The 23082-nt window shown below is 40.9% G+C and overlaps 1 protein-coding gene across 1 annotated transcript in view; it reads left to right on the forward strand.

Annotated features, from left to right (window-relative positions):
- LOC135539648 (ubiquitin-associated protein 1-like) overlaps window positions 1-22924 on the forward strand; it is a 39221-nt gene extending 16297 nt beyond the window's left edge. The window contains exons 2-7 of the mRNA XM_064965665.1: window positions 6381-6421; window positions 6522-6646; window positions 12038-12814; window positions 12987-13139; window positions 19617-19718; window positions 20062-22924. Of these exons, the coding sequence (XP_064821737.1) occupies window positions 6388-6421; window positions 6522-6646; window positions 12038-12814; window positions 12987-13139; window positions 19617-19718; window positions 20062-20202 (1332 nt within the window). The 5' untranslated portion in view covers window positions 6381-6387 and the 3' untranslated portion in view covers window positions 20203-22924. The remainder of the gene's footprint in view (window positions 1-6380; window positions 6422-6521; window positions 6647-12037; window positions 12815-12986; window positions 13140-19616; window positions 19719-20061) is intronic.
- Window positions 22925-23082: the final 158 nt, after the last annotated feature.

Consider the following 23082-nt stretch of genomic DNA (forward strand, 5'->3'; position numbering starts at 1 on the left):
TGAAGAGGCGCTGCTGCGCCTTCTTCACGATGCTGTCTGTGTGAGTGGACCAATTCAGTTTGTCTGTGATGTGTATGCCGAGGAACTTAAAACTTGCTACTCTCTCCACTACTGTTCCATCGATGTGGATAGGAGGGTGTTTCCTGAAGTCCACAATCATCTCCTTAGTTTTGTTGACGTTGAGTGTGAGGTTATTTTTGATGGGAGGCATTAGACCATTCTCCTAGTATGACTGGTGGATAGTCAGATGTGTTCTATTGATGCTGAAAGAGAGATTCCAGATACAATAGATGGCCGTAATCACCGTCAGGTCATGTTATCATCAAGTGGAGTCTTTTAGCTAAACAATGAACCATCATCCCAATCCATAGAGTACTAGCAATACAAACCATTTTGTCATAGCTAGCTAAAGTTAACCAAATTGGTCCAATGTTAGCTAGCTAACATTAGGCTATAACTAGCAATGCGTATGGCTTCTAGATACTACTCCATAGACCATGCACGTAATGTTAGCTAGCGAGCCAGACACCTAACGTCAGCTAGCTAGCTAACAGTAAGCTTTAACGTGCAATGAAAACAACCTTCTGACAATTAGAAACGCATAATGTCTGAAACTGTAGCTAGACTCTTACCCGTATACATGGATGAACACTTCATGACAGACTGCAACCCCTTTTATTGAATAAGACGTCCTGTGTCATTTCCGGTTTAGTTTGTACAGCTTGCTTGGCCCGTTGTGTCAAGTCACCCTGGTTCACATGGTCTGATTCATTTTCAGAGTCTGAGAGAGCCAGCATGGGAAGCTTGTCCTCCAGAAAGTAGTCCATCACAACCTTTTCCCACTGACCTTTGTTCGATAGTGCCTGATAAATTCAGGGCAGGAATGTTATTGAGAGCCATAGCAACACTTTTGCCGTTCTCCATGGCTAAAGTTATATCTTTAGAAAGAATTATCTACTGACAACAAGCAGCTCATTTTATAGACAGAAGATGTTACACGGCAGACCAATACGTCCAGCACATCAGCTAATCATGGTTAGCGGGACGGTTCCTGTCTTTTTATGTGGCTAAACAAACTTGCCTTGTAATATAACAACTTTATTGGTATTTACAGATGGTTTGATATTAACCTCTATGGTATCGGTGTGTCGTCGCCTCTTCGCTGTTGACGTTGAGACTGGTGTTTTGCGGCTACTATTTAATGAAGCTACCAGTTGAGGACTTGTGAGGCATCTCTTCCTCAAACTAGAATGTACTTGTCCTCTTGCTCAGTTGTGCACCGGGACCTCCCACTCCTCTTTCTATTCTAGTTTGTGTTCTGTAAAGGGAGTAGTACCTAGCCTTGTACAAGATCTTCAGTTTCTTGGAAATTACTCGCATGGAATAGCCTTAATTTCTCAGAACAAGTATAGACTGACGAGTTTCAGAAGATAGGCCTTTGTTTCTGCCCATTTTGAGCCTGTAATCGAACCCACAAATGCTGACGCGCCAGATGCTCAACTAGTCTAAAGAAGGCCAGTTTTATTGCTTCTTTAATCAAAACAAAAGTTTTCAGCTGTGCTAGCATAATTGCAAAAGGGTTTTCTAATGATCAATTGGCCTTTTTAAAATGATAAACTTGGATTAGCTAACACAATGTGCCATTGGAACACAGGAGTGATGGTTGCTGTTAGTTGGCCTCTGTTCGCCTATGTAGATACTCCATTAAAAATCAGCTGTTTCCAGCTACAATAGTAATTCACAACATTAACAATGTCTACACTAGAGGTCAACTGATTATGATTTTTTTTTTAACACCGATACCGATTTATTGGCGGACCAAAAAAGCTAATACGGATTAATCGGCCGATTTTTAAAAACAAACAAAAAACCAAATTTATTTGATATAATGACAATTACAACAATACTGAATTAACACTTATTTTAACTTCATATATTATCAATAAAATCAATTTAGCCTAAAATAAATAATGAAACGTTCAATTTGGTTTAAATAATGCAAAAACAAAGTGTTGAAGAAAGTAAAAGTGCAATATTTGCCATGTAAGAAAGTTAACGTTTCAGTTCCTTGCTCAGAACATGAGAAAATATGAAAGCTGGTGATTCCTTTTAACATGAGTCTTCAATATTCCTAGGTAAGAAGTTTTAGGTTGTAGTTATTATAGGACTATTTCCCTTCTATACCATTTGTATTTCATTAACCTTTGACTATTGGATGTTCATATAGGCACTTTAGTATTGCCAGTGTAACAGTATAGCTTCCGTCCCTCTCCTCGCTCCTTCCTGGGCTCCGAACCAGCAACACAATGACAACAGCCACTACATCGAAGCGTTACCCATGCAGAGCAAGGGAAACAACCACCCCAAGGCTCAGAGCGAGTGAAGTTTGAAACGCTATTAGCGTGCGTTAACGAGCCAGCCATTTCACTTCGGTCACACCAGCCTCATCTTGGGAGTTGATAGGTTTGAAGTCATAAACGGTGCAATGCTTGACGCACAACGAAGAGCTGCTGGCAAAACGCACGAAAGTGCTGTTTGAATGAATGTTTACGCGCCTGCTTCTGCCTACCACCGCTCAGTCAGATACTTAGATGCTTGTATGCTCAGTCAGATTATATGCAACACAGGACACGCTAGATAATATCTAGTAATATCATCAACCATGTATAGTTAACTAGTGATTATGATTGATTGTTTTGTATAAGATAAGTTTAATGCTAGCTAGCAACTTACCTTGGCTTACTGCATTTGCGTAACAGGGAGTCTCCTTGTGGAGTGCAATGAGAGAGAGGCAGGTCGTTATTGCGTTGGACTTGTTAATTGTAAGGTTGCAAGATTGGATCCCATGAGCTGACAAGGTGAAAATCTGTCTTTCTGCCCCTGAACGAGGCAGTTAACCCACCGGTTCCTAGGCCGTCATTGAAATTAAGAATGTGTTCTTAACTGACTTGCCTAGTTAAATAAAGGTGTAAAAAAATAGAAGAAAAATGGCAAATCGGCGCACAAAAATACCAATTTCCGATTGTTATGAAAACTTGAAATCGGCCCTAATTAATCGGCCATTCCGATTAATCGGTCGACCTCTAGTCTACACTGTATTTCTGATCAACTTGATGTTGTTTTGATGAAAGAAAAGCACATTTCTTGTCCAAAATCATCGACATTTCTAAGTGACCCCAATCTTTTGAATGGTCGTGTGTGTGTGTGTGTGTGTGTGTGTGTATACATACATTTGAAGACGGATTTTTTACATACACCTTAGCCAAATACATTTAAACTCAGTTTTTCACAATTCCTGACATTTAATCCGAGTAAAAATTACCTGTTTTAGGTCAGTTAGGATCACCACTTTATTTTAAGAATGTGAAATGTCAGAATAATAGTAGAGAATTATATATTTCTGCTTTTCTTACATCACATTCCCATTCCCATCACATTTGTCTTTCATCACAGTCAGATTTGTAGGCCTCCTTGCTCGCACACACTTTTTCAGTTCTGCACACAAATGTTCTATAGCATTGAGGTCAGGGCTTTGTGATGGCCACTCCAATACCTTGACTTTGTCCTTAAGCCATTTTGCCACAACTTTGAAAGCATGCTTGGGGTCATTGTCCATTTGGAAGACCCATTTGCGACCAAGCTTTAACTTCCTGACAGATGTCTAGAGATGTTGCTTCAATATATCCACATAATGTTCCTACCTCATGATGCCATCTATTTTATGAAGTGCACCAGTCCCTCCTGCAGCAAAGCACCCCCACAACATGATGCTGCCACACCCGTGCTTTCTGGTTGGGATGGTGTCAGATTATGTCAACATAGGACTCGTTTTACTGTACCAAAAGATACTTTTGTACCTGTTTCCTCCAGCATCATCACAAGGTCCTTTGCTGTTCTGGGATTGATTTGCAGTTTTCGCACCGAAGTATGTTCATCTCTAGGAGACAGAACGCGTCTCCTTCCTGAGCGTTATGACATCTGCGTGGTGCCATGGTGTTAATACTTGCATACTATTGTTTGTACAGTTGAACGTGGTACCCTCAGATATTTGGAAATGTATCCCAAGGATGAACCAGACTTGTGGAGGTCTACAATTTTTTTTCTGGGGTCTTGGCTGATTTCTTTAGATTTTCCCATGATGTCAAGCAAAGATGCATAAAGTTTGAAGGTATGCCTTGAAATACATCCACAGGAACACCTCCAATTGACTCAAATTATGTAAATTAGCCTATCTGAAGGTTCTAAAGCCATGGCATAATTTTCTGGAATTTTCCAAGCTGTTTAAAGGCACAGTCAATTTAGTGTATGTAAACCTCTGACCCACTGGAATTGTGATACAGTGAAATAATCTGTCTGTAAACTATTGTTGGACAAATTACTTGTCATGCACAAAGAAATGTTCTAACCGACTTGCCAAAACTGTAGTTTGTTGACAAAGTTGTGGAGTGGTTGAAAACGAGTTTCAATGACTCCAGCATATGTGTAAGTAAACTTCCGACTTCAACTGTACACACTTTTAAATTTAAATAAAATATACCGTTATTATTCCCCACAAACCCTACCACCACTCCCCCAATTGGAGTCAACTAATAAACAATAACACTTAGGCTTCTACCTTCATATTATACACATTTTACAGACATAATCTATGTTACAATAGTGATATTGTTTGTTTTTAGTCATTCCTCTATTTATGACTCCATCCAGTTTGATTTCTCTTTGTAACTGTACTATTTAAACATTTCTGAACCTATATACAGTTTACAGACCCCGTATGTTTTACATTGGTTATCTTGTTTTATTAGTCCCACCCTTCAGCTCCATTAAACCCCTCCCATCTATCTCTTAACACCATCCATTTACCATATATTTTTAAATGGTTAAAACATGATAATAATGGTCCTCCTGAGTATATCAAAAAAAGTTTGGTATACTTCCACTGGTATGCCATCAAGCCTTAAAGGCTTTAATTGCATCAAGAAGTTCCTCCTCTGTAATTTGGCCTTCACATGAGTCTTTCTGTACAGATGTTAATTTTAAATTATTAATAGGTGGAAAATCCATTCAATTCACTTTGGTTAGTGGAGTAATGGAGATGGACACTGAAACGAAAACATTCTTAAAGTACTTCCTCTTTCAAAATATAATTTGGTGACTCATGCGTGACTCCATTTGTAACAAGCTTCATTACATTTTTTTGGTAGCATTTATATGTTTAAGATTGAGAGAATTTGGTGCATTTTCCCCCATAGTCCATCCAGTTCACTTTATTTGATTAATATATTACACTGTATCTTTCTTGAATAAGTTCCTCCATGTCTTTTAGTTTTTCCTCAAACTTATTCTGTGCCTCTATGGTGCAGGTTTTATTGCTATCTAAATACCGTTAGTCCTTCAATTTCCTTTGTTAAAATGGACTCTTTTGATCTAAATTGCTTTTGTTTTATAGATGAGTACTGAATTGCATGGCCTCTAAAGGTACATTTTAAAGTGTCCCATACAATAAGGGGATCTGCTGTACCTATGTTATGTCGGGAAAATGTTTATAACTAGGACAGAATAATATATAACTAAGTTATCATCCAGTAGACTTTGATTTAAATTTCCAATATCCTCTCCCACGTGGAAATTCTGTAAGTGTAATATATATGCCGATTATGGATGATCCGACCACATTCAGTCCACTATCACCACTTAAACATTTGGTGCAAGAGAGAATGACGTAAGAAAGTATTGAAGACGTCTAGCTTGATTAAGCTTCTTAGACTTGCTTTCATTCAGAATCACATCTATAACTCACATTTCTATGTGAATTTGGTTGGGTTTCCCAAAAAGTTACATATTGCATCTTTAAAAAACACAAAATACCATTAAATATGTCATCACACTATTTTTCACATATTTGACAGAATGTGGTATTTTAGCTATATTGCCCAGCCTTAATTGGCCCTGTGCACCCGGGGACATGCCACTGTCTGCACAAAGAGGGGGTTTGCTTAGCTGTCTTTGAGCTTTTTGGGAGAGAGTGGGCTCACCAGAAGCACTCCACCTTATAGTCATTCTGATGTAGGCAACATGACAGTTGAAACATCTACAGTTTTAATAAAGAAAATAAAAAGATGACTGATGTGGTGTTTCCTGATGTTGCCGAACTTTAGTTGAATGCATTGCTCGAGATAAATGTCTGCATTTATGTAATTTTGAAATGTTCAAATGTGATGATGTGCTTATTTTTTATGTATCCAAAACCTGTAACCTTATCATGATGCAACTCTGGTCAGGTATGGACAGGCAGGGATACAGTTGTAATGGTTGATGTGGTGTTTGATATCTTGTTTTTGTTTCACTGCGTCCACTCATGAGCCCTGTGTGTGTTTTAGACTCTAAATGGCTGCGAGGAAGTCTGATACCCACAACAATGGTGAGTGGGTGTCTCTTTCTGCCTCTTCATTTTCTCCATCCGTCTGCTCATTTTGGTGCAATTTTTATTCGGGCCGCCTTCTCAAACTGTTTTTTTCCAGGACCCATTAGCTACCTTGATGACGTTCCCTTCAAAATCAACGATAAGTTCCGCTGCCCTGCCAAAGTGGGGCTTCCCGTTGGCATCTGCCTGCCTGACTGTGACACTCTTCTCGCCAATCTGCAGGTATGTCTTCTGACTTTGACCCTGTTTCATCAAGGGTTTCAATGACTGGGATGCTTGGAATCGCACCCTCTTTATATTAGTCTGGGATCCTTAACGTTAAGAAAAATACGTAACCAAAACACACACATTACGCAATATATATTTTTTTTCACAATATAAAAAAATAAAAAATAAAATACAATCACAGTGTAGTTTACAAAACATTATTTTCTGTGTTATAGCCTAACTAGACGAAAGGCTATAAAGGCCTGGGGAAAGTTGGGTAATTGAAAGGTAGACTCAGCCATATGATATAGATGCAGAAAGCAAACAGCATAGACCTAGTGGGACAATTTCCGTTACAAGTAAGAGCATTGAAGCATGAGGCTCAACTTCTCCGCTGTTTTGGTGCCCTCGCTACCGCACTGAACAGCGTGATGAAAACCCATGCACATGCCCAGATACTGTGTGTGAGAGCGAAGTCTTCCATCTCACTCATCAAAATATTGTAGCCTATTCATTGATGATAACCTGCTTTACTGAAGTTCCGATACATAGCAAGCCAAGAAATTGTGAGATACAGCATTCTATTGCGAGAAGCAGCTTTCATTGCAGATCGGCCTAGTGCACAGTTCTGATGGTCTGCCTGGTGGCCGACCTGCGTATTCTGTGACTCTCCCCTTTCTCTCCGTCCCTTGCTAGTTCGCTATGAAAGATGCAAGTGTTTTTGTTCTCGGAAGTACCACAACTAATTAGTCTCCTCCGTTTTCAAAATCACTTAATCTTAGGAATCTTGACACTCAGAGATGGGAGTCGACATTGGTAGTCGATGTGCAAGGAGTAGAGGAATCAATTATTTTGGAGTTGATGCTCCACCACTTACAGTGGGGCAAAAAAAGTATTTAGTCAGCCACCAATTGTGCAAGTTCTCCCACTTAAAAAGATGAGGCTTGTAATTTTCATCATAGGTACACTTCAACAATGACAGACAAAATTAGGGGAAAAAATCCAGAAAATCACATTGTAGGATTTTTAATGAATTTATTTGCAAATTATGGTGGAAAATAAACTTTTGTTATTGACCAAATACTTCTCAATACTTTGTTATAAACCCTTTGTTGGCAATGACAGAGGTCCAAAATTTTTCTGTAAGTCTTCACAAGGTTTTCACACACTGTTGCTGGTATTTTGGCCCATTCCTCCATGCAGAGGTGAGCAGTGATGTTTTGGGGCTGTTGCTGGGCAACACGGACTTTCAACTCCCTCCAAAGATTTTCAATGGGGTTGAGATCTGGAGACTGGCTAGGCCACTCCAGGACCTTGAAATGCTTCTTACGAAGCCACTCCTTCGTTGCCCGGGCGGTGTGTTTGGGATCATTGTCATGCTGAAAGACCCAGCCACGTTTCATCTTCAATGCCCTTGCTGATGGAAGGAGGTTTTCACTCAAAACCTCACGATACATGGCCCCATTCATTCTTTCCTTTACACGGATCAGTCGTCCTGGTCCCTTTGCAGAAAAACAGCCCCAAAGCATGATGTTTCCACCCCCATGCTTCACAGTAGGTATGGTGTTCTTTGGATGCAACTCAGCATTCTTTGTCCTCCAAACACGACGAGTTGAGTTTTTACCAAAAAGTTCTATTTTGGTTTCATCTGACCATATGACATTCTCCCAATCTTCTTCTGGATCATCCAAATGCTCTCTAGCAAACTTCAGACGGGCCTGGACATGTACTGGCTTAAGCAGGGGGACATGTCTGGCACTGCAGGATTTGAGTCTTTGGCGGCGTCGTGTGTTACTGATGGTAGGCTTTGTTACTTTGGTCCCAGCTCTCTGCAGATCATTCCCTAGGTCCCCCCGTGTGGTTCTGGGATTTTTGCTCACCGTTCTTGTGATCATTTTTACCCCACGGGGAGAGATCTTGCGTGGAACCCCAGATCGAGGGAGATTATCGGTGGTCTTGTATGTCTTCCATTTCCTAATAATTGCTCCCACAGTTGATTTCTTCAAACCAAGCTGCTTACCTATTGCAGATTCAGTCTTCCCCAGCCTGGTGCAGGGCTACAATTTTGTATCTGGTGTCCTTTGACAGCTCTTTGGTCTTGGCCATAGTGGAGTTTGGAGTGTGACTGAGGTTGTGGACAGGTGTCTTTTATACTGTTAACAAGTTCAAACAGGTGCCATTAATACAGGTAACGAGTGGAGGACAGAGGAGCCTCTTAAAGAAGAAGTTACAGGTCTGTGAGAGCCAGAAATCTTGCTTGTTTGTAGGTGACCAAATACTTATTTTCCACCATAATTTGCAAATTAATTCATTAAAAATCCTACAATGTGATTTTCTGTTTTTTTTTCTCTTTTTGTCTGTCATAGTTGAAGTGTACCTATGTTAAATTACAGGCCTCGTCTTCTTAAGTGGGAGAACTTGCACAATTGGTGGCTGACTAAATACTTTTTTGCCCCACTGTATGTCATTGTTGTTAACAGTTGAAAAATGGCAGAGAAAGAAAAGAGGGTGGATCAGCTTCAATATTGCATGTAGATTGTGGCTTCTATCAATGTAGTTGTCTGCATCATTTGCAATCCTCGTTTTTTTTCTTCTTATTTTCCCCCTAACCCAACCCTAGAGTAAACTAATGGACAATAACACTAAGGCTTCAACTTCCAGCTTATACAGTTGAAGTCCGTAGTTTATTTTCACTTTAGCCAATTACATTTTAAACTCCGTTTTTCACAATTCCTGACATTTTATCCTAGTAAAAATTCTCTGTCTTAGGTCAATTAGGATCACCACTTCATTTTAAGAATGTGAAATGTCAGAATAATAGTAGAGAATTATATATTTCAGCTTTTATTTCTTTCATCACATTCCCAGTGGGTCAGAAGTGTACATACACTCAATTAGTATTTGGTAGCATTGGCTTTAAATTGTTTAACTTGGGTCAAATGTTTTGAGTAGCCTTCCACAAGCTTCCCAGAATAAGTTGGGTGAATTTTGGCCCATTCCTCCTGACAGAGCTGGTGTAATTGAGTCAGCTTTAACTTCCTGTCTAATGGCTTGAGATGTTGCTTCAATATATCCACATAATTTTCCTTCCTCATGATGCCATTTATTTTGTGAAGTGCACCAGTCCCTCATGCAGCAAAGCACCCCCACAACATGACCGTGCTTCCTGGTTGGGATTTTGTTCTTCGGCTTGCAAGCTTCCCCCCTTTTCCTCCAAACATAATGATGGTCATTATGGCCAAACCGTTCTATTTTTGTTTCATCAGACCAGAGGACATTTCTCCAAAAAGTACGATCTTTGTCCCCATGTGCAGTTGCAATCCGTAGTCTGGCTTTTGTGTGGCAGACTTGGAGCAGTGGCTTCTTTCTTGCTGAGCGGTCTTTCAGGTTATGTCGATATAGGACTCATTTTACTGTGGATTTAGATACTTTTGTACCTGTTTCCTCCAGCATCTTCACAAGGTCCTTTGCTGCTGTTCTGGGATTGATTTTCTCTTTTCGCACCAAAGTACGTTCATCTCTAGGAGCGGTATGATGGCTGTGTGGTCCCATAGGGTAAATACTTGCATACTATTGTTTGTACAGATGAACGTAGTACCTTCAGGTGTTTGGAACCTGATTTGTGGAGGTCTTGGCTGATTTCTTTTGATTTTCCCATGATGCCAAGCAAAGAGGCATCGAGTCTGAAGGTATGCCTTGAAATCCATCCACAGGTACCCCTCCAATTGACTCAAATGATGCCAATTAGCCTATCAGAAGCTTCGAAAGCCATGACATAATTTTCTGGAATTTTCCAAGCTGTTAAGAGGCACAGTCAACTTAGTGTATTTAAACTTCTGACCCACTGGAATTGTGATACAGTGAATTATAAGTGAAATAATCTGTCTGTAAACAATTGTTGGATAAATTACTTGTGTCATGCACAAAGTAGATGTCCTAACTGACTTGCCAAAACTATAGTTTGTTAACAAGAAATTTGTGGAGTGGTTGTAAAATGAGTTTTAGTGACTCCAACCTAAGACCTAAGTGTATGTAAACTTCCGACTTCAACTGTACATATTATATACATTTTATGGACACTATCTTTTACAATAGTTATGGTTTTGTTTGTTTTTATTCCCATCCTTCAGCTACCTTCAACCCCTCCCATCTATCTCTGAACCCCATCCAGTTTTAAATTTACCATATTTTTCAATTATTCTGTCGTGTTTCACAAAAGTTCTGAAACTTTCTTTTCTCATAGTTTCTACAGATTGTAAATTAAAGAAACATTTCTAAGAGTATTATTGATCAATTGACTGACTTTTCATATCACGCAGCAATACTTTTGAGAAGTCAAATAAGAAATGCGAACTTTGTGGTGGAATTGAGGTATGGTAATGGTAGTACTGTTGCAATGCTTAACCATCTGAAAGGGATGCACCGTGAGACCCAAACCATTGCTGACAGCAGTGCAGCTGCATTGTGAGTTCACATGGAATTTTATGAATCTTATTGTGTTAACGGAAAACTGATAAGCAAATGGCAGTTTAAAAATTAAGACTTTTTCACACTTGTCACATCCTGAGTCTCTATTAAGGGGGCACCTCTAATTGTTAAAATGTCAATGTTGGCATTGAGAAATGGTCTTGGTCCAGTCCATCCCATTGTTTTTTGGGGCACTTATTCAAGGTAGTGTGTCATTTAAACCATGGTTGCATCAATCATGTGAATAATGTGCACATAGGTCTCATTCATGAGGAGTATCTCATAACCATTGGGTGTAAAAAGTACTCAATTGTCATACTTGAGTAAAAGTAAAGAACTTTATAAAAAATGACTTGAGTGAAGGTCACCCAGTAAACTACTATTTGAGTAAAAATATTTGGTTTTAAATATACTTAAGTATCAAAAGTAAATGGAATTGCTAAAATGTATTTAAGTATCAAAAGTAAAAGAATAAACCATTTCAAATTCCTTATATTAAACAAACCAGACGGCACAAATTTGACAGATAGCCAGGGGCACACTCAGACATAATTTACAAACTAAGCATTTGTGTTTGGTGAGTCCGCCAGATCAGAGGCAGTAGATGACCAGGGATGTTCTCTTGATAAGTGTGTGAATTGGACCATTTTCCTGTCAAAATCTAACAAGTACTTTTGGGTGTCAGGGAAAATCTATGGAGTAAAAAGTACATTGTTTTCTTTAGGAATGTAGTGAAGTAGAAAGTTGCAAAAATATAAATACCCCATAACTACTTTAGTAAAGATACTTTCAAGTACTACTTAAGTACTTTACACCACTGCTCATGACTTGACCAGATTCAGCTGGATTGATTAATCTCCATTCCTTTAATCCCATTTCTGCTGCTGCTCACTAACTAGTCCCGGTGGTTCTCTCTTCCCTCTTCTCTGGGCACTGCAGTATGATTTCTCCCTGGAGAGGCGGAGCGTGCGCTGGGGGGCGGAGCTGGCTGAGGCCCGGGCTGCAGAGGTGGCCAGGGCGGTGCTAGAGAGCAGGGAGCACTCGCCCCCTGCCCAGGACCCTGACCGGGGATCGGCCTGCGGGGGGAAGAGACCATGCCCTGCCGAGGAGCAGGACGTTCTCCCGCCCGCAATGAACCCGCTGATGGCCAGCTTGCGCCACAATGCTATTCTCACCCCTCTGCCTGCCCCAGCCAGGCAGACTGCTCCCAGCATCCCGACCCCACAGTACCTTAACCTGGCTGACTTTGAGCGCGAGGAGGACCCCTTCGACAAGCTGGAGCTCAAGACACTGGACGATAGGGAGGAGCTGCGCAACATCCTCCAGAGCCAGCCCCAGCCACAGACTCCATCCCCGCCTGAGGCACCCCAACTCAGGCCAGCATCTCGAGGCAGCACCCCTCCACCCCAGCTCCCCGCCACCAGCCTTCCAGCCAAAACGGTCTTTGCCCACAAACCCAACGGGCTTGTGGTGCTACAGGACATGGACAGGGCCGGGGATCTGGCTCGGGGACAGACAATGGACCCTGACCGGCCCTGCAACATCCGCTCGCTGACCTTCCCCAAGCTGTCAGACCCCGGGGACTCGACCTTTGACTCCTACTGTCTGGCCCCTGTACCACGTAGCCTACCTAACGGCAGCCTGCCGGCACCCCAGCAGAAGAGAGAGGAGCCACCCAGTCATACCCAACAAACCCAAAATGGGGCACCAAAGCAGGTGAGCTTTGCACACGCACACACATGCCTTGCTTCGTTTCAATTACTGAATGTTTTGCTTAATTCTCTGAAACTTCTCAAAGGCTTCGAGGTTTTGTGGACAAGAGGAAGATGTATATATATTTTTTACCCTTATACAGATATGACTCTACAAAAACTCTCTCCCTCCATAGATAAATGCAGGTCCTCCCCCTCTCCCGTGCAGCGGGGCACTGCTCAGCCTGTCCCCCAGTGAACGGCAATGTGTGGAGACGATAGTGTCCATGGGATACTCTTACGAAGGGGTCCTGCGGGCCATGCAGAGGCGAGGCCAGAACGTGGAGCAGGTGCGCCCCTCCGATCTCCCTCCTCCAGGCCACAGCAGCCTAAGCCCATTTCTCCATAGAGATCTATTATAAAGAAATGTTCTATTTGATTCTGAAGTCACTCACTCACTGCCCATTGCCCCCATGGTTGACTCTGAAATCATCAGGTGCCTGCATTGTGTGTGTTCACAACATGTGGCTTTAGAAGTCCACCAGGCAACAAAATGGGGATGGTGGTTGTGAATAAATCTATTTGAATTTACGTAGCATTTTTTGTCTCGACACCATCCACCACCTTGGTTTAATGCCACCCTCAACACTATGATGGCATCAGACACAACAGACATGTTAGGGGCTTGTTAATGGTGAATAAACATTAGCTAACGATGTAGTGATATGCAGTGGATGTTTATGGTAGTTTTCCTGCTAGCTTTATTTGGATACCCATCTTTAAGCATCACTCAAGTACAATATTGTGGATTTAGCTATCCCTCTAATCAACAAAGAATATTAAGGGACAGAAAATTATTGGGGTGGGGGCAGTAGTCCAAAATAGGGGAGGGTTGTTTACCTTTTGGGCGGGGGGTGAGTTTCTTTATATATTGAGGCATGGAGGATAGTTATTTTATTTCATGGTTTACCTTCCCCCTTTTGCAGGGTTGACTTTTCTGCGCGCTAACTACACCACAGTTCAATGTAGTCTACCAGTCTAACGGTTTATCCTGCCCTCTATCCACCATTCATAGTGACAATAGTGTAGGTGGATCGTTTGTCCAGATCTGCAATAGGCTAACTAGAAATCATACTACACACAAAATCATTAAAAGCTGCACCAATTTTCAATATAAAGTGAAAACATGAGACAGTTCAAAAAGCTCCCCCATTGATAATTTTATTTCCCCTGGCAGTTAATTTTTTAAATTCTGATACTGAGATCTGCTGTGTGTTGCAGCTGATTATTCTCCCAAGTCAACCTATAATAATGTGGCTAATCTCAGCATGCCCAATTATTCAGGAACGCTCAACTCACTCTCTGTTCTGTGTCCTGCAATCCAAGCTTCAATATAGCCTAAATATTTATTTTTCATGTTTAAAATTTATACCTTTTTATGTGCCATAAACGCAACCAGTCACAATGGTTGTATCTGATTAGGCTATTACATAGGTCTGCTGTAGGCTATCTGTGCACATTCTTCCAAAATATAATTCTAGCAGCCAAACTGTGTACCTGTCATGCCATTTGATGAATGAAAAGGGACCTCTGTTACAATTTTCTAGACAAACTTTCAATACTGGATACAAGGTACGGAGGGATGTATTTTCTGTCTGTAGAGATTAACGTAATCTATTTGATTGTGGTGTTGAAAAAAACTCTTAACTTTGATGTTGAAGCACCCGAAATCGGTATGCTTTGCTTATTGGTTGTATGGTGCATTGGCACAGACACCTGTTGGTGGAAAATGTGTTGCATAGATGTTATATAAATATATCATCAATAGGTTAAAAAAATAAAAAGATTCCCCCCCCCTAGCTGATCATTGTCTGCAGCCGGTCCTGATCGTAGTTTAATGACAGGCAGGGAGAGCGAGCTTGTCTGGTGAATGGCGAACCCTCAACTTTCTGGCCCGTAGCCCTGCGACTGTGCCACAAAAGTATTCTGAAAAGGCAAAGTCGATATCCGTGTTTTATAAGCACAAGGTCACTACAATTATTGTTATTTGTGGTCAAACATGTTGAGGTAATTTAGTGAAGGGGGAGAATGTGCACTTTTTTTTTTACAGTACCTGGGGAATCGTGATGTGAAAATATATATTTTTTAAAAATTACGTTTGGGAGGTTGTTTAAATTTATTATTTTTACCTGGAGTTATGATGGCTAGGTGGGACAAGCACGTTTCAGTCACATACAGTGCCTTCAGAAAGTATTCATACCCCTTGATTTATTCCACATTTTGTTGTATTACAGCCTGAATTCAAAATGGATTAAAGATTGCTCTATGCAGAAATCGCTCCGCCATTTCCTGGTTGCTATAATTCTAATAGTTTGCCTAATTTTGGTTTGTGACAAAAACTGTAAGTATAGTGTAGAAAATAATTGTACAGTCTAAACCAGTGTGAAATAGTTTCCTTAACCAAAAATATTGTATTTTCAGCTGTTTGGACCTGATGTTCAAGACCGGAAGTAAAAGATGCAAAAACAAAACTTAACAGGAAGCATAGCGCACATGCAACTACTGTTTCTTAGACTTGAGGATAACTGATGCGAATCAAATAAAAAAAATTATTGGTCACATATTTAACCGATGTTATTGCGGGTGTAGCGAAATACTTTCCGGCTGTAATAAAATAGCACAAAAAAACGTGTTTGAGCAAATAATTTAAACAATAACACCCATTATTATCTATCGTGTTGCCGAGTCACTACATACCTACCTTTTTTATGTATGTACAGTGCCTTTAGAAAGTATTCATACTCCTTGACTTATTCCACATTTTGTTGTTACAGCCTGAATTCCAAATGGCTTAAAAGGATTCACACACATTACCCCATAATGACAGTGCAAACGTGTTTTGGGATTTTTTTTGCAAGTGTATTGAAAATGAAATACAGAAATCTAATTTACATAAGTATTTACATCTGAGTCAATACTTTGAAGAAGCATCTTTGGCGGTGATAACCGCTTTGAGTCGTCTTGTGTATAGCTATTACATTAGTTAGCAAGTTACCTAGTCAATCCGGTTATGGGGAGAGTCAAGTCCAGCAGATTTACTCACTGCAGGGGATTCAAGTAGATACCTCTTCAATTGAAAGCGCATGTGTCAGCTGTGAGAAGCGGTAAGAACTTGACTATTCCAAAGCAACTAACCTTGATGACATTCCTGACAGATTTAAGGGATGCTACAGTAATTATCTCACCCCCTGAGTAACTCACATTTTGTAATTCTGTCTATTGAACTCTGGATTTTTCCCAGTGAACTAAAACTTGCAAGGGTCATTCTTCTGTATAAAAAGGGGAGTAAGTTAGGTCGATTTTAGTTTCTATGATCGGTCTCAATCCTGTGTATTTTATCGAAGTTCATGGAAAAGATTGAGCAGATTGAGTCATATTTCCTTACAATACCTACTATATGAGCTCCAATCTGGCTTCAGGAAATCCCATTCCACCGACACTTGCCTACTATACAGTGCATTCGGAAAGTATTCAGACGCCTTGACTTTTTCTACATTACAACCTTATTCTGAAATAGATTTTATTTTTTTATCTCATGCTACGCACAATACCACACAATGACAAAGCGAAAACAGGTTTTTTAGAAATATTTGAAAATGTTTTTAGAAAACGGAAACCTTATTTACATAATTATTCAGACCCTTTCAGACCCAAAGGAATTGTCCATAGAGCTCCGAGACAGGATTGTGTTGCGGCACAGACCTGGGGAAGGGTAGCAAAAATGTTCAACTGCATTGAAGGTCCCCAAGAACACAGTGCCTCCATCATTCTTAAATGGAAGAAGTTTGGAATCACCAAGACTCTTCCAAGAGCTGGCCGCCCAGCCAAACTGAGCAATTGGGGGAGAAGGGCCTTGGTCAGGGAGGTGACCAAGAACCCGGTGGTCACTTTGACAGAGCTCCTCTGGAGAATATTCCAGAAGGAGAATCTCCAACATCATCGCTGCAGCACTCCAATCAGGCCTTTATGGTAGAGTGGCCAGAAGGAAGCCACTCCTCAGTAAAATGCATATGACAGACCACTTGGAGTTTGCCAAAAGGCAGGTAAAGACTCTCAGACCATGATCAACAAGATTCTCTGGTCTGATGAAACCAAGATTGAGCTCTTTGGCCTGAATGCCAAGCGTCACGTCTGGAGGAAACCAAGCACCATCCCTACGGTGAAGCATGATGGTGGCAGCGTCAATGCTGTGGGGACTGGGAGATTGAGGGAAAGATGAACAGAGCAACGTACATAGATCCTTGATGAAAACGTTAAAGTTTTACATTTTAATACATTTTGCAAAAATTTCTAAACTTGTTTTTGCTTTGTCATTATGGGGTATTGTGTGTAGATTGAGGGGAATAAAAACATATATTTTAGAATAAGGCTGTAATGTAACAATGTGGAAAAAGTCAAGGGGTCTGAATTCTGTCTGAATGTAATGTATCTGACTGACCACATCTGGAGGGAAATTTTGTGGTATGGTTATTGGAGATCTATGTTTCTGATAGGAAGAAAACAGATGGTGGATATGGATGGGACCCTGTCTAAACCCAAAAATCTTGAACTGCGGTGTGCTGGAAGGGAGTGTGCTGGGTCCAGTTCTGTTGAATATAAATGATCTGAAAACTGCTTGAACATGTGACCTGTTCCCCTATGCAGATGATTCTGCACTGGTTGACAAAAATATGGTTGAGGAAGCTCTGAGTGCTTAACTTCTGAATGTCAGTAAATGGCTATATTACCATAAGCTGTCACTTATTGGACCCATCTTGTATGGGTCCATGGTGAAACTGAGGGAATCCCCTGATTTTAAGGGAAGAAGGGGTAGTAGGTGAACATAGTCACAGCAAAATAGGCAGTTAATTATCTTGGATGTGTGCTAAATAACTTCTTGTGCCATGCTCTCCCCTGTCAGATGGTTATCTCCAAAGTGAACCATACAATTAGGTTTCTGGCAAGAACCTCGAAATATCTGGATAAGAATGTAATGGTGGCATTGGCAGTGAATCTTGTTCAGTGCCACTAAAACTATGCATGCTCTTTCTGGTACAATAGTGCCCCCAAGATAATTAAAAATAAACTGCAGACATCTCTGATCAAATTAGTCAGGATTATTCTTAAACTTTCAGCACATACTCTTGACCATTCCCACTTTGAATGCCTCAGATGGCTCAAAGTGGAGGAGAGAGTCTCTCAAATTAAATTGTCTTGTACTTAAGATTGTCCACAGTATGGTACCTATAACTACTTTAACTTGGTTTGGGATAACTGTAACTATTCCACTAAAAGGAGTGATGTTCTTTTTACATTTTAATAATGGTATGGGGAATTCAACTTTTTATACTCTGCTGTCCTTTTTTCGGAATAGTCTTCCAAAGAATTTGAGATGTATATCCCCCATATGCACTTTCAAGTACACTGAAGAAATTGCTAAATAGTAGCATGTCTCAAAAGTGAGTCATAAGATTTATAGTACGTGGGTGAGAAAAATGCCTGGGATAAAAAAAAAAAAGTGTACCCCTTGTGGTCCCGAGGACAGAGTATGGGAAACCCTGCAATAGCATGATGCTGCCACCACCATGCTTCATAATAGGGATGGTGTTGATGAGTGATGAGCTGTGCCTGGTTTTGACCAGACATAGCGCTTTGCATTTAGGCCAAAGAGTAAAATGTTGGTCTCATCAGACCACAATCTTTTGCCTTATGCTCAGAGTCTTCCACATGCCTTTTTGCAAACTCCAGGTGTGCTGTCATATGACTTTCTCAGGAGTGGAAACTCCCATAAAGCCCAGATTGGTGAAGTGCTGTGGAGACTATCGTTCTTCTGGCAGGTTCTCACATCTCAGCCAAAGAACTCTGTAGTTCTGTCAGAGTGGTCATTGAGTTTTTGGTCACCTCGCTGACCAAGCTTCTCCTTGCACGGTTTCTCAGTTTAGTCGGAAGGCCAGCTCTTGGCAGAGTCTGGGTAGTTCCATATTTTTTTTCCCATTTCCAAATGGAGACCACTAAAACTTTCAACACTAAATTGTTTTATACCCTTCCTCAAATATGCCTCATCACAATTATTTCTCAAATATGTATGGACTTGGTATAGTTTCTGCTTTGACATGCACTGTCAAATGTGGGACCTTAAATAGACAGGTGTTTCTTTCTAAATCATGTCCAAAGAATTGAATTGGCCACAGGTGGATTCCAATCAAGTTGTAGTGACGTCTCAAGGATCATCAAAGGAAATTGGATGCACCTGAGCTCAATTTGGAGCAACATAGCAAAGGGGTTTGAATACTTATTTAAATGACATTTCTGTATTTCATTTTCACTCATTTAGCAAACATTTCTCAATATGTTTTCACTTTGTCATTATGGGATATTGTATGTGTAGATGGGTGAGGGGAAAAAATCTATTTAGATATTTAGGCTGTAAAACAACAATGTGAAATAAGTGAAGGGGTGTGAATACTTTCTGAAGGCACTGTATCTTAGAAATTTTATAACTTTGTTATGTGCTTCTCTGAGCATGCACTTCGTAGCCTATAGGCTATGGATAATTTCATTGAGACCACACTCAATAGCCTGTAGGTGCACTTGTATTGTGCACCCAATAAGCAACTAATTCTAAAACAGAAATTTCATCAATTACAAAATACAAGACCCTCCCCCATTTTCCTTCAGGTAACCATTCTGTAAATGTTGATTCAGTCTCTTAGCTAGCAGATCAAGTATGGGCTTACACAGGAAGCCCACACCTAAAGAGCAACAATATCTGTCATCCTGTGACCCAGGTGCTGGAGTACCTGTTTACTCACGCGCGTCTTTGTGAGCGGGGATTTGATCCTAGTGCCATAGAGGAGTGCTTAGATATGTTCCAGAACTCTGAAGAGAAGGTGAGTCCACCCACAGTCCTCAATCACTCACTCACTCTCTCACACACACAGAGATGTTCATGTTTATACAGATGCACTCAACATGCAGAAACAAAGATGCTAATAGCCAGCTATCAACTCGTATCTGTGATGTGTTTGAACACAAATGTCGATTGGCCTAAGGTTGGATTCACTTCCAGTTTTCCCTGAACTTGGATACACCAAGCATCTACTGCTCTCCTCCAACATTCTTCTGAAATGTTTTTAACAATCTTTGTTTATTTGATTTTTCAGTTAAATTGTACATAAACAGTCCGTAACAAGAATTCCCAATTACAATGCATATTTTTTATTATTTCCTCAGGCCTTGGAGTTCCTATCGCTTATGACGCGGTTCTGTGAGATGGGCTTTGAGAAGGACGCCATCAAGGAGGTGCTGCTGCTGCACAACAACGACCAGGACAAGGCTCTAGAGGACCTCATGTCCCATGCCTCAGCCAGTTGAGCCCCCCCAACCGTCCACCCTCCAGCCCCAGTCTTGCTTCCTCCCAGTACCACCCGCCCCTCCACCCCTAAACACACACAGTCCCCATGCCCCAACCTAGTTACAGCACAGAGGGGAGAACTCCCACCCCACCCAATGTAGCTATGACGTCTGTTCATGACCCCACTCTGGCCCACTCACACACAGTGACTCCAAAAGAGAGACTCCAAGAAATATAGTGAACACATACTTCCAAAAGTGAGAAATAAGACCTTGTGTTCCTAGAGTGTGGGGCAGTGGGCAAATGGACACAAATGAGCACCTGCGAATTGAGGGGGTTAGTTTATGCTGACCACATGCCCGTTTTACCTTGTCTGTCGATCACTGTGTGTGTGTGCGCCGTGGTGGTTTGAAGGAGGCTTGAACTTCCCATAAGAGCATATAGAGGTGACCTGATGCTGGACAGCACTTTGGCGGTGTGCAGTGACTCTGTGGCTGGGACTTGGAGGGGACAAAGGACCAATGGACCCAGAACTGTGAGGAACCACTAGCCAGGCTCTACTTTCTACAGATTAACAGTGAACACTGACACTCCCAGCTAACTAAGCTGCCATCATCTGCTATTTAGAGCAGGCCTACAAAATGGTGGAGGGGAGGGGATGCCAAGCGGCCCTTGTGTGACTTACTGACCGACCGGCGGCAGAACCTAAAAACGCAAATGCGCATCATTGCAGAACAGAGAACTGACTCCAAGAAGTGCCCTATTCCTGCAACTGGCTTTCACAGATCTCATCTTTTCTATGCTGTTACTTTGCTTGTTCATTTGTCTCTGTTCGAAAGGACACACATTCATTTGATTTTTTTTCTTGGTGTCCTTTTTTTTTTAGATTCTCTTTCTTTGCTTTCTGTTTTAGGAAGTGCATTAACAGTAGTTAACTGTTCCTACTGCCTGTTGGCTCCTCCTGCACTGGAACAGACTGCAAGGCCAGTGGAGAAGAGATTGTCAATTATTTTGCAGGAAATATAAAACATGTCCAAACGCATACAAGCACCCAATGGCACAGAGATGTGACAAACTGCACAGACACACACACCAACATTAGATATTGATTTATTTAAAAAGTACAGTGATATTTAATAATGAGATCAATATGAAGAAAAAATTCTCAGCAAGCAAAATTATGGTGCTTTGAAACGGTCCCTATTGGGGTCAGTAGACTGGACAGAGAGACGAGAGAAATTGAAATGCTAGTTTTAGGTTGTTCTGCAACCAAAACTTTTGTGCAATAGATGTTTTATGCGCCTTTTTCAGACCCAGTGTACTTTTGGCATCCCTGAGCAATGGGCAAATCCCAAAATGACGGATGGCCTTTGCTGGAGACACGCTCACTGGAGGAGGAAATCGGTAGAAAAAAATATTTGATTTTGTTGTTTGCGGTCATTACTTCCCTCATTTATTGGAGTTCATGTTTCACTATCAACTATGAGTAGTGTTTGTCTGACTCGTCACACATTCATGCTGGTCTGAATGTGTTTTGCCTCCCCCATGTGTCATACACAGGAATCTTCCAAGAACAGGTCAGAAGATTAAACATCTTACCAGTTAGATATGAACCAAATTCATTATGGTGATATTTTATGTTCTAATTGTACTTCATTGTAGCTATGTTTTCACCTTGCATCGACCCTTTTGACTACTGATCTGTGTGTATGAGTCTACAGGTATTTTTGAAGTGCCATGATGATGCTCTCCATTTCATGTGTGAATCTTGCACAAAAAAGTATCTCTTCCCTTTCCCAACCAAGCAGCCAGTCGATCCACGCTTCAAGATTACTTTTTGAAGATGACAAAACATTTCTTTAAAATACAACAGTCTTGATCGTGCTCTGGTAATCAAGGGGAGATCTCTTTTTATAGAATTCAACAGTCTTGATCTCCTCTGTTAATCATGGGGAGATCTCTTTAGAATGCATTATTGATCTTCGGGTAATCAAGTGGATCTTGTGACATTATGAGATGGACTGAAAAGCAGTACATAGGAACGCAACGGAAAATTGGCACTTCGCTCAGAGGTTGTATCTAGTTCTGCCATCAAGACGTGAACGAACAATTGTTACAGGTTGACAAAAATCACGTCGGCCTATTATAAGAAGAATCTGGCATTGAGGACATATGTAGAGTTTGATCTTTCTATTGATTTTATGTTGCCAATACATATATGACTGTGTGTGCCCCTTAACCCAGAAGGATCCACTTGCCTGCAGATACTAAAACACCCAGATCCCATTATGCGTTATTAGACTGTGAGCATAGCGTCTAAACGCCAGGCCACCTCCAGACTTTGCTCTGAACTAAAGGTGAACTTCAGCCTCCTGATAACTTGTACATTTCCTTTGAACACGACAGACTTCTTTGGGGAGGGGGGCACAAGAAGCCAAGCCACATAGAACACGTTGGTGGTTGAGAGAACAATAAGTGCTAGCCTTCTTTTTTTTTTTCATTGTGGACATGATTGGGTCTCACCCTAACTTTTTTTTTTACAGTTTTTTTTGTGAGTCAATGAGAGACTTGGGAAGGGCTGGTCTGATATGACGATTCTGGAGTTTGATGTCTTAATGATATGTGGTGTTCCTGAAAGTTTTTATGTAAAGAAATAATAATAATCTGTAACCTCCTGAATCATTTGGCAGTTCTTCAATGTGATTAAACATGCACATCTTTTCAATGGTGTGGCTGTTACTATTGATAAGGTGTCTTGGTGTTTTTTATCAATTGTTATTGGAAAACAAATAATTAGATAAATTCTAGCTTTGGTATGTTTTTCACTTGGTTTGTACAGCAGCACAATGGTTTGGTAGCAATTGTTAAACACATCAACAACCATGCAAAGAGATGATTGT

This window comes from Oncorhynchus masou, chromosome 5 (genome assembly GCF_036934945.1).
Source record: "Oncorhynchus masou masou isolate Uvic2021 chromosome 5, UVic_Omas_1.1, whole genome shotgun sequence".
Taxonomy (NCBI): Eukaryota; Metazoa; Chordata; class Actinopteri; order Salmoniformes; family Salmonidae; genus Oncorhynchus; species Oncorhynchus masou.